This window comes from Balaenoptera acutorostrata, chromosome 3 (assembly GCF_949987535.1).
Source record: "Balaenoptera acutorostrata chromosome 3, mBalAcu1.1, whole genome shotgun sequence".
NCBI lineage: Eukaryota > Metazoa > Chordata > Mammalia > Artiodactyla > Balaenopteridae > Balaenoptera > Balaenoptera acutorostrata.
In genome coordinates this window covers 82,496,914-82,510,175 of record NC_080066.1, presented here as the reverse complement: position 1 = coordinate 82,510,175, position 13,262 = coordinate 82,496,914, and the positions used below count along the sequence as shown (strand labels likewise).

Here is a 13,262-nt window from a genome sequence, read left to right as displayed (position 1 = left end):
ACTGTCCTTGGCTTCTTACAGTTACATTATCTTTTGCTGTGCAGCTTCTTTATCTATGGACAAGTTAGTTTAAGAAAAAAATGCATGTCACCACTTAAAGAAAAATCACATTTGGAAAGATAATGCCTTTAATCACATGTCTAATAAATGTCAAACATATATCCAAAGTGGATCTTATTTCCAACTTAAAGCAAATGGTTAGATTTCAGCTGCATAATTAACCACTAATTGGAATATGCACATTTGTAATAGTTAATGAGCAACAATAAAGAAGAGTATGATTACTGTGACCTATGATATTTCTCTTATGTTTTTGGTGAACAGTTTTTTCCTATCTATTTGCTGTAGGTACTAGGGTTTGGAAAAATTTTTCTTAGGGAATTTCGCACAGAGGTGATATTTTATCTGGGTCTTGAAAGACAGGTAAGTGTTCATTAGGTAGAGGAGTAGGGAAAAGACATCCTTGCTCTAAGAAACACAATGAACAAAGGGTCTGAGTTGGGAAAAACGTGTGGTGAACCAAGGAGGTGGTGAGTAGAAACCATCCCTATTGCGTACACACACACACACACACACACACACACACACACACACACACACACTCGCATGCATATACATTTCTCCTATTTTTTGAAAGAGTAATTTGATTCTCCTGTTTTCTACGTGTTGTTTCTTTTTAAATTATATTTGGCATATAACACTGTGTAAATTTAAGAAACAATATGTTGATTTGTTACATTTGTATATTATAATATGATTGCCATTGTAGCATTAACTAGTTCCTCTATCACATCACATGATTACCATTACCTTTTTTGTCATGGGAATAATTAAGATCTAGTCTCTTAGCAAGTTTGGTGATTAATATAATATTGTTGTCTATATTCACTATATTGTGCATTAGATCTCTAGGACTTATTTATCAACTATTTTGTACTCCTAAACAACATCTCTCCTATTTCCCCACCTTCCAGCCCCTGGTAACCATTATTTTGCTCTCTGTTTTTATTAGTTCAGTTTTTTAGATTCCACCTAAAAGTGATATAATATAGATCTTCCTGTTTTCTGATCTCTCTCCCTAAGTGTTCTCTCTTTGCACAGCAAAATGGACAAAGTATTTTTCTAAACAAGCAAGTTTCTTACCTTTATTATTTTAACATGATTAAATTTTGTAATATTTAATATTGAATAATTATCAAAACAGCTATTAAAATAAATTTATCTGCAACATTAGTACCTGGGAAGGAAACATTAGATATAAAAATAGAATACAGGACTTTGAGGTATTGATGGTCTAACTGTGGGGCTAGAAGGTGGGGCAGGAAAATTGGTATATCTTATAAGATCATACTTTGTTCTTTGGTTCTCTGACCTATTACAGTACTAGGACTTCATTCAACCAATCCTTAAATGTCAGCATATGAATTCCTCTTCAGCTCCTTTTCTTTTACAAAAGTACCTCTAATCATATAATTTATTTCCTATTCTCATTCTTTTGTCTTCCATGCCATTGATTAATAGAATGGATCTACAACGTCTAATTACTACATAGAATACCCTCAGAAAATCTTAAACAAAAGTAAAATATTGAGGACCAGTGGGTTTTTTTCCATCCTAATTCCCATAATTAAATTGTCCTTGATAAATGCAGTGGGAAAATTCGCCGTGCACTGGCACTGGGTTTTGAACTTAGAGTTTGTCTCTCTGCTATAATGCAGTTAAAAGATAATAGGGTTAGGGCTCTTGATTCAATAACAAGACACCTACACTGTGATGGAAGTGGGTTACATAATTCGTAATAAATCACTGAGAGGAAATGTGCATATCAAGTGTCTCACATATTTCCATTTGGTGGGTCAGAGTTTAAGGAATTAAGCTGTAACTAGAGAACTCAATCACTGTTTGAAAGGCTGCTGCTGCTTTGCCTAAGGATGGCTCTTGCAGGTTTCTGGCTGATGATTTTCTCAATCAATGCCCTGCCTTCCAGCTTGAGTTGAAATGAAATTATTTACAATTACTAGATATTTTAAAATACAATTTTGTTGATTGTAATAGGAAAATATAAAGAATAAAATAAAAATTTTCACTAATTTTACCACCTATATTTTGACATATAACCTTACAGCTTGTTTCAATGCATATATATATATATATATATATATATATATATATATATATATATATATACATACACATATATGGGTATATATGTATATAAAAACACACATATATATTTAATATCTCTCTTATTAATGTGTCTATTAACAAAATCTGGTATAATAGCATTAAAATATTATAGAAATTTCATTTGCTGTACTTAAAATATATAGCTAGAATTTTATAAACTCTTAAAGAACATGATTTTTAATGGCAACATCATTTACTATTGGCTTTTTTTCTGATATAGTTGCTGTGTGAGATGTATTTTAGTTGCTTCATTAGAACTAGCTTGACTATAGGTACAGTTCTCATTTTTGAATGGTCATTTGCTCATACACTACTTTTGTAATGACTTCCCATCAGAGGATGATTGCTTGAGCAACAGCTCGTTGTTCCATTGAAATCAGGCTTTATTGGCTTTATGAAATTCATGGGCATTTCTCTAGGTAAAGCAGTCCTTCTCAGAATAGGTTAAACTCTGATAAATTGGGTAAGGAGTGGGTTTGGGGTTTGTTTTTATTTGTCTTTTTTATTTGCTTTTTGTCTTTGTTTTTTGTTTTGCCTTAATTATAAGAGATATGTGTTTGGGCCATATCCAGGAAACTCTAAATCTAAAAATGTTTGCAGTGAGACCATTTGCAAATTTGGAATAAATAATTATAAGGAAATTAGTCTTTTGGATGGCTGCCAAAAGAAAATTGGTCAAGTAGTGATTGACTGTACAGAGATAGGGTAACTGTGAATTGAAAACAAAAATAAAGAAAAAACAGAACACAAACACACACAATAATTCTGAGTCCAGAAGGGGGAAATCCTTTGCTTTAATTTAGGAAAGAATAAAATAACTTATTCCCATGGAAACCAAACCATTCCTCTCTTTAACAATGAAAAAACACAAAATTAGACACATGAAATACTCTTTAAGATGCAGATTGTTTTTAGTTAAAAAAAAAAAAAAAACAACTACAAAGCAAATGGCTTTAACAATACTTATTTTATTTACCAAGAGTTCATGCAGTAAAATATCTTATGCTCTTCTTATAGAAAGGCCAAATCACAAGCTGGTGAACTAAACCAGGAGTCTTTGTTAGCTAATTAATCAGGTGAGGAATGATCTAGTGGAGTAAGATTTAATGGGAGTATGCTTTTTCTCTCTATTTTATGTGATAGACTTTTCCCTTGTGTGTAAAAATATTTCTTTCTGTCAAATTTTCCTACATAAGCCTCCAGTTTCCCATCTAAACTGCAAACCTTTATATTTTCATAAAAGTCAAGGTTTGTGAAACACGTGTTAAATAGTTAAGGAATGAAACAGCAAGTACAAAAATAGTAAGAGTTAATAAATTAAACACTTTAAATCATTTAATATATAATCAAACAAAATGAACTTGGTAGATTTTTAATTACTTTCCCACTGATTCAATTAGAATTTTATTCAGCTTCACATTAAGCCATGATTGTGGCTTAGTCAAAAAGAGATTTATTTTTTTCATTCAACAAGAATTCCAGGTATAGGCATTTGAGGGCTAGTTTGGTAACTCAATTATTCCATTGAAGAAAAAAGCTAAATCTATCTTCTTGTTTTATCATCTTTAGTGAAGGATGTTCTACATGCATGTTCCAGAGTAATAAAAGAAGAAAACAGAATAGACAGGGCCAGAAGATTTTTGCTTATATCTCATTGGCAGAATTATGTCAAGTGGTCATCTCTATTTGCAAGGGAGACTGGGATATTTCACAAAAGCAGGAAAGGGAAGGAGGGCTTAAAAGGTTGTTGAGTGAATGAACTTACTGTATCTGTCACCTTCCACCTCTCTGAGCATTCTATATTTATACACAATATTTATATCTTTCTCTGTACTTTCAATAAAATGAATTCATCCTCTGTCTTCCAAGGCAGGTTATCCCCAAATTATATCCAGTTACTGTATTTAGCTTGAAGTCTAGGATCTTTGGGTAATCTCTCCATCAGCTCCAGGTTTGCTTCTTTGTGATCCTTAGGTCTATAAATTAAGGACAAGTCATCTTCTTCTAACTTTCCCAATGTATTACTGTGGAGAGAGAAGAAAATAGGATAATAGCAATTTAAAAAGTCTTATTCAGTAAGAGGGAACGTAGAAAATATATGACTGTCGGTGGTACATAGCAAACATAGAGTCCTGCTGGGTGGGTTACTCAGGACTTCCTGATGCTAGCAGCAGAAGTAACTTGGCTAGCCAATCTGGAGGCCCTGGCACTTGTTTCTTGGTGAATTTCTTTTATCTTTTTTCTCCAAGTCCTTGGTTCTACATCTGGGGAGACCTTCCTTGACCAATGTGCCAATGCCTACTAAAATGAAAGTAAAAGAACGAGGGCTCCAAAAAGAATTAAAAGGCATTGCATATCTATAAAACCATAAATTGGGACCATCCCAGGAAATCCAGGTAAATGGTCTTCCTAGCTGGGAAGAGATTCAACCTGGAGTCCATTTCCTTTCGCTGTGAGTTCAAGGACCCAGAAATTACTTTAAATACAGCTGTAGCGAGCCTGAGGCACATTTGGAAATACCATGCTCTGGAAATTTTACCAGGCTTCCAGGAGGTGAGTTTCAAGACCATTTTATGAGTAACCACATCAGCCTGGAAAATGTAACTTGTTGCTACTGACTCCTTTGTTCTGACCAATTCCTCACTCTTAACCTAATGGCTGCCGCCTCAGCCCCTGCAAAACTGCGTGCCAGGGTGCAACACCATTAATCTGATCTTTGCCACTAAATTCCCCTTCATTGTCACTTAGAGACTTCCCAAAGGAAAGTGTTTGAAACACCCTGGGGCAACAGTTTTGTATGTTTTTGAAGTTGCACTCAGAAACCTCTGCTTGTATACATACATTTTGTATACAGAAGCAGCTGGCTGTTCTCAACCCTGCAAGGTTCCAAATTATGATATTCTCAGTCAATTTATATTGCAGGACACAAGCAGAGTGAGCCTCTGCTTGTAGGTAAAGGTAGCTGTGCTCCCTTGCATCTCTGCTTAGACTGTCTAGCACTAGTTTGAGTGCATCTCTACCACAGTACACTTTTGAAAGCGGCAAGATTTAATACGCACATGCCAATATTCTGAATTTTATTCCTACCATTCACACTAATAAAAAAGCTTCAGTTGGCATGTGGTCACAGTTCCAAAGCATAGCAAGCAACAGTTTGACTAGCTGTTTCGCTACTGCATTTCAAAATGCATTAGCTTTCGAGCCTGAGGTAATTAAATCTGCACTGTTTGCCCTCATCATCTCCTCCACAGAGTCAATTCCACATTTTAAGTCCTATTATTGCAGCTCCCTTCATTCTTTAAAAATTATTACATTGATCAGTATTCTTAGTTGCAAACAACGGAGTCTACTCTAGTTAGCTTATACAGAAAAAAATTTTATTTCATAGACTCTTAGGTCACTCAGGAATTTTTGGAGAGGTCCAAATGCTCACCTCTTAATCTACTGTGCAGAAACAATGTCCAATTATATCATGCGGTTTCTTTGGAGAAAACACCATTGCCACCATTGATCAATACTTTGTCCCGGGCTTCCCTGGTGGCGCAGTGGTTGAGAATCTGCCTGCCAATGCAGGGGACACGGGTTCGAGCTCTGATCTGGGAAGATCCCACATGCCGCGGAGCAACTAGGCCCGTGAGCCACAACTACTGAGAGCCTGCGCGTCTGGAGCCTGTGCTCCGCAACAAAAGAGGCCGTGATAGTGAGAGGCCCACGCACCGCGATGAAGAGTGGCCCCGGCTCGCTGCTACTAGAGAAAGCCCTCGCACAGAAACGAAGACCCAACACAGCCAAAAATAAATAAATAAATTTATTAAAAAAAAAAAAATTCTTTGTCCCTCAGGACTGAATACTGGAGACTCTACAATAAAGTACAAGAGACCACCACCATTGTTGCCGAAAGAGCAAAACCCCACAATACAGTCACTGGCTCGCTTTGCTCAATTTGAGTTCAGATCTTGCTTGAATGCAGGTCAAATATCTGGACGGTAACTACAAAGGAATCTAAGAATGTATTTGATCTAGCTTGTCTTGAGAAGACGAGGAACATAAGGAGAAATATAGCCAAAATGGAAGGAGAGTGTTTAGAGATGCTGGGCATCCATATGTGATGATTTGATTTAACAATAGCTTACTGGGATTTTTAGCTTGTCAGTCGGACTCTGTGATGTTCACTTCCTCAACACCCATTGCAATTAAGTTATCTTTATGGTACAGAATTTTCTGAGCATGGACATGTTGTCATAGATAGCTATTGCAAATAGGAAATATACCTTAGAGAAAATATCCCAAAGATTTCTGATCCATATTTGATAATGTCCAGTTCAATTAAAGGAAATAGAATGGAATGGGGTAGGATTTTCCCTCATTAACATTACTTAACTATCACAACTTTTTTTCAATATCCCTGATACCTGCAACATTCCATGGGTGGAATAGTCTGTGGGAAATCTTATTTACTATGTGATATACTATGCCCTTCTGGCTTAGATAGATTTAAAACAAGTTGCTAACATCAGATGCCATTTAGAGAAGTTACCAATGGTTGTTAACTTATCCACATCTATTTTCAGTGAGTGCCATAACTCCACAGATCGAATCAAAGTCAGAGTGTGGGATGAAGATGATGACATTAAATCCAGAGTGAAGCAACATTTCAAAAAGGAGTCAGATGATTTTCTGGGACAAACAATTGTAGAAGTGAGGACCCTGAGTGGAGAAATGGATGTCTGGTACAATTTAGGTGACTGTCTTTATATCTACTTGAAAAATGTTAAATAAAATTCCAGAATATCTGTGGAAGGTATTATATTCCCATATAGGTAAAAATAACCAGTGCTTTTCTCGAACATTCTCATGGATTTCAGGCAGTTTAGTTTCATTAGAAATTAAGGTGATAATTATTCAAACTCTGTATTATTGAAAGATATTGGTAAATTTGAGATGAAAAGAGAAAAGTCTTTCTAGGAATCAACTGGGTGTCTTTTAGGAGAAAAATATCCCATTCTGAATTTTTAATTCATAAAGTATAGCTTCAAAAAACTTTGCCAAATGTATAGAAAATAAATAACTTATGACTTAATAATGTCTGACTTATTTCCTTTTAGTCCCTTAATGAATTTTGGCAATAAAGGAAAAGTGTATTTTGGCTATTTTTCAAAGATGATATAAAACTAGGCTTTAGCAGGCAAAGCCAGATACACATGTGAACTTCTGCTTATTCTGATGATGAAGATATTGAGAGTATGTTTAATTGGCATGATTTTAAAATGGAATTTTATTATGGAACCAAGAATTGAATAAAGATAAGTTTTCATTTGACTTTTACTACAATTGAATAATAAGCTAGAATCTTCAGTGCTGACTTAATAATAGTAAGAATATATGGATCACCTCATTTTCTGTAAAGAACATGATCCAAAATGGCTTTATCATATCATCTGAAATGTTTTAATTAAATTTTTAAGGTCTGGTTGTGAATCTAAGAAAGGTTTACATACTCCCAAGATTACGAAGTGTTTCCATTTAGGATACCAACTTATCTTAGCAAATTAAAGAGTGCTTTTGACTTTTTAAAAACCTGCGTACTTCAAGTAATGTAATATTTGGCAAAGTAAAGGGGTAAGGCCACAAAATTAACGAACATCTGAATTATATAATAATTTAAAGAAGGAGAGATATATAACTTATCTGAACACAGATGATTCAAGCTAGACTAAAAACTTGTTATCAAAAAATATTTTATTTTGAGGAAATCTTTAAAGAAAATTGGTGCTTCTCCATTATTGGCATAGAGTTTTTGCTTCACTTATAATGATAATCCTCCTGTATCTTGTTTATACTATTAAATAACTTTATATATGAAAACAGGTGTTAGGCAAGGGTAAACTTCAGGGTATTAACTCTGCACAATACTCAAAAGTTGTGTTTTAATTAAAGAGGCTTGCCTACGTGAGTTTTTTTGTTTGTTTGTTTGTTTTGTTTTTGTTTTTTTACAATAAGTTAACATGTTCTTGAATTGAGGGAGTTAGAATTCGGAACAGAAATTCCTCAAATTATTCTTTTGACAAAACGTACAAGGGTATATTTAGTTTGCAAAAGAATTTGAATGTGCTTTTAATAAAATCTGCCATCCAGCTCTTGTGCAGAAACTGTCCTTCAGTCTATGGAAAGAAAAACATGATGCAACATAACATGGACACCTTTGCTTGCTCAGCCTCAATTCATACTTTTGTGCTGTCATTGCTGATGTTTAACCTTTAGAAAGAGAGAGAACAGGTCTTAGCTTTGTATGAAATCCCACAGTGGGTTCCATCCCCATTAGTACCATATTTTCATTCTTTGTACAATGTTCCTCCTTCCTCATTACTTAGAATTCATTCCACCGTGCAGAGGAGGACTTGGCCAAAAGTCCTAGGCATCTAAGCAGAGCCTGTGTTCCATGGATCCATTGTGATGATGGTAGTTAAAATGTTCCCCTGTGATTCCAGGAAAAGGTCTGTGACATAAAGGTCTCAGGACTTGACTTTCTCTTGGCTTCAGCAGAGAACTTCAGCATTTGTTGAGAATCAGTGATCTCCCAGCCAATAGGAGAAACTCTAAAGATCCTGGCAGTCCTAAGGGAAGAATCTTCGCAACACAATGACTATTAAATATTAACGATGAAAGTCATCAGACATTCCACAAGAAGAAAGTAGACTATGTGATTTAACTGTATCTTATTTGGCTAAAAATACAGTTACGCTTAGAAAGAGGGGCAATTAAAGAAGTCTTCACCACTGACTTTGTGTCACTCTATCTCTTTATCTTTTGTTTTTGAGATGGGTCAGCTTGCTTCTTTATGTGTTTCATCGGGGAAGTAGGTATCAGACATAGGTCTCTTACCTACATTCACACCCTAGGAATTTTGTGACTATGCTTTTCTTTCTCTCACAGCTACTACTCAGTTCATATTAGACACACGTGCATACACTTACACACACATTATTAGACTGAATTGGCTACATACTAATTCCATTCAAAGAAAGAGTGAATCTAACACATAAGTAAACACAGGCTGTAGACTATAGGTCTTCATGAATCACTGACAAAGAAACCTAATAACAAATGTTTTTGTTAGAGCTTTGACTCATTTTTTCAAGGACAGAAAGAAAGAGTGGAGCTTTTAGATAAAATACTTTCCTGATTAATTTTATCTTTTAGTTATTTTGCTTTTAATTGCCCAAATAATTAATTTCATTGTATAAACTGATCTAGTACACAGAAATTTATATCAGAATGGTAGGGTCTTCTGATTGAGTTTTTCTATTTGAAATATTTATATCACAGTTTGCCAATCCCAGCGACATATCAGGCGCATTATTTTAAATTGTATTTAGCAGAATCATTATGGTTAATCAAATCTGATGTAGAAAAATGGCTTTTAGCAATATAAGCCCTTTTTTAAAGCTTTCGAGAACTTGTATAAGAAACATGATGTCAAAAATGACTGACCAATTACTTTTTGCTTTATCAGAGAAACGGACAGATAAATCAGCTGTGTCTGGGGCCATTCGATTGAAAATCAACGTGGAAATAAAAGGAGAGGAGAAGGTTGCTCCGTATCATTTACAATATACATGTTTACATGAGGTAAGTAAATTGAATTGTATTAATAACAAAGCCGAGGAAAGACTGTATTGTTTATGGATCATGCAACAAAATATTTATTTTAAAAATAGAATTGAATTAGGTTTGTAAAATTGTCCCTGAAGTTCTTACTCTATACTATAGCAAGTGATGTGCTAGGGTATCACATAGCCTGTGTATTACCCCGTGAAGAGAGAGTTCGTTGTCTTTGAATGGATTTAGAACAAACGTATGAGGCAGGTTTTAATACATGAGGCAATAAGATGATAATGAACAAGTAGACCAAATTAAATTACCGTTCTTCCAGGGAGGAAGAAGAATATTAGAAAGCATTTATTGAAGAAATAAGTCATGATATTTTGGAAGCATTTTAAATATATAGTACTTTAGTAATGGAGGAGAGGATCCAAATCATGATAGTTTTTGAGAATTCTGAGTAAGTGTTCAGATTTTGTTGAAGGTTTAATTAGGAGTATTGTCTATTAAATATAAAAATTCTGACGTTGTAGCAATGGCTTTGGGGAGCCAATGTAATTAGCAGTAATTTTGTCTTTCTTTTTCTGAGTACAGCAGAGGGCTTTATACATACTGAAGCCTCCTCCATTTTAACTACCCTTTACACAAACACATCTGGGTGGCAAGTATCAGAATGTAGCTTTCCATCCACGGATAGTAGAGAATATACTACCCAAAAGAAGGAGCCTGTTGGCTTAGAGAGAGGTAGAGACCACCCAATTTGAGTCAAAAGGGCAGATTCATCAGTTCCTGTTTGTGCCTCAGCGTAAATGCACAGACAGATAATCTTGGGCTTTTATTATTGGATGCTTTGCAACTGAGAGCTTAGTTAGACATGTCACCAGAGCTTTTCCCTGATGCAAATGACACATCCCATGTATCAAAAAATATGAAGTGAAGCTGAGGAATATGCCTTTTCCCATGTTCAAAGGGTACAGAGGAAGTACCTTCCTAAGAAAGAAAAAGATAGCTGGGAGAATCTTTGCTCTTTGTATATTATTTTTCCTAAATATATCTATGGAAATGTATATATGTAATTATTTTCACCTCCATTTTACTAAAGAAGGAAATGAGGAGCAATATTTAAGTCATTTACACATTATACAGTCATTAGCTATAGGACCAAGCCTTGATTTCCTGACTACAGTCTAGCCAGTGATAATCCATCAAGAAAGGTGGTTCAGTTTTTAGACAAGTACCAATAAATCCCTTGAACTGGCAGGATGGGGAGCCAACACTGGCCTTAAAATGTGGGCAGAGATTTAGGATCACAGGAACAGCATCATGCTTTGCTTTTCAGAGTCTTTTCTGTTGGTGCAAGACGCAAAAAGAAATGAAATCCAAGAAAGGGTCCTTCAGTGACCCAGGCTGCATCCATGCAGCAGTTTCTAAACTTCTTCGAAGCGAAAAGGAATTCTTTGTAGTGATGTTTTTTCATTACAAAATTCTAAAAATATTTATTTTCAGCCTGAATTCATTGTCATGGCTCATACCGTTTTGCAGCCGAAGTCCTTGAGTATTATTTGCATACCTAGATTCTGTATTAACATAGCCAAAACACATTATTCATCCAGAGCTTTATAATTTACTCAGAACCCATGAATGCAAAAGATGTTCCAGCATGTAGAAATGTTTACATGAGAAAACATTTACTTCCTTCTAAAATGATTTGGTATATCTGAAACATTTAAATCATTGATTCCGTATAAACTTAGACAGAAATAAAATCAGAACTTGCATAAAGATGAGGTACGTTAGAATGAAAATCTGAGACATTTCTATTGTTTATAGATGCTGATGAAACAGATGCAATTATAAGGATAATTTAATGAAAGTTACAGTTAAATATATCTGGCCTAGTCTGAGAAAACTGAACATTTGAAAACCACTTACTTTTAGAATTTGTTCCATTACTTGACTGAAGTGAAATCTAATGGTGGAGTGAAAATCCCAGAGGTCAAAGGGGATGAAGCCTGGAAGGTTTTCTTTGATGATGCCTCCCAAGAAATAGTCGATGAATTTGCCATGCGTTACGGGATTGAATCCATTTATCAAGCTATGACGTAAGTATTATAGAACATTTACATGTTCAAAATCTCTGTTGAAATCCAAAGGGGGGATAAAAAGAGTGTTCATTTCCCTTCTTCTAAATCAAATGAAATTTTGATTAAAAAGACAGTTACATTTTGGATGTAATTGATTGGATGCTGGCTACTTTCTCTATTACAGCTATAAAGTATTAAGGATTTGGTAACTCACTACCATCATCTTCCCAATTCTTATTCCATTCCCATGTGCTGTTCTTTGACTAGCAGCATTAGCAGCACCTGGGAACTTAGAAATGTAAAATTTCTACCTTACTTCAGACCTATTGAATCAGAAACTCTAAAGGTGAGGCCCAGCGATCTGTGTTTTAATATGCCCAACACGTGATTCTCGTACACTCTGAAGTTAGAGAACCAATGCCTTACTTGATATCTGAGAAAACTAAAGCCTGATGATTAAAGTGAGTCGTCCAAGGTTACAAAGCCTGTTAGCATCAGAGACACATCTAGAGTCCCTATGGTGTTGACCGTAACTTTAGACTATATCCTTCCTTCCTATGTTTATCTCAGTGCTGCTAATTTGGCGAAACCAAGATTTATTGACCACCCATAGAACCCAAACACTACAGTAAATGTGATCCTGTAGAAGTGAGCCATACAGAAACACACCCCTTACTGAGGAGTTTCAGTAAAGATTTAGAATGGGGTTATATTACTTGTCCAGAGTTTATCTTTTGAAACCTGTTCTAAGTTTATAAGTGCATTCTGTTCAGATATAAACCATGTATAATATGTAAACTGTGTACATATATTAGGATTATTCTTTCATATTAGAGATCAAATCATATTTTTATGTGAACAGAATAGATGCTGACCCAGATAGTCAATCATTTTCAGCCAACTTGATGGATATATATTGGACCAAAATCTTCAAGGTTTATTGCTCAGAGAATTTAATCAACAGTCATATTTCTAGAACATCATATGTAAGAATGATTTTTTAAAATTTTCTGATAGTGTGTGCTTTCTCAGGTTACAGAATGTCCTAATGCTAAATAACAAAGGCTTATAGATTCTTAGGTATGAAGAGGAACTTAGAGGTCACCCAATTGAACCTCCCTCTGAATCAGGAAACCCTGTTTTTGCATCCCTCACTAGTTGTTCTCATCCTTTAGTTTGCTCACCTGCAGTAACAGGGAGCTCACTCCTTTTTCTTTTTTTTAAAAAATATTTTTCAAATTAATTAATTAATTAATTTATTTATGGCTGTGTTGGGTCTTCGTTTCCGTGCGAGGGCTTTCTCCAGTTGCAGCAAGTGGGGGCCACTCTTCATCACGGTGCGCGGGCCTCTCATTATCGCGGCCTCTCTTGTTGCGGAGCACAGGCTCC

General features: G+C 35.2%; 1 protein-coding gene across 2 annotated transcripts in view; it reads left to right on the top strand.

Annotated features, from left to right (window-relative positions):
- The window catches only part of UNC13C (unc-13 homolog C), a 590,366-nt gene that overhangs the window by 246,080 nt on the left and 331,024 nt on the right, over positions 1-13,262 (top strand). For both annotated transcript variants that reach the window (XR_009007737.1, XM_007194906.2), the window contains 3 exons: positions 6,759-6,928; positions 9,701-9,816; positions 11,728-11,891. Coding sequence is in view for 1 of the 2 variants with exons in the window: in XM_007194906.2 (XP_007194968.2) it covers positions 6,759-6,928; positions 9,701-9,816; positions 11,728-11,891 (450 nt within the window). In the remaining variant the exon portion in view is untranslated. The remainder of the gene's footprint in view (positions 1-6,758; positions 6,929-9,700; positions 9,817-11,727; positions 11,892-13,262) is intronic.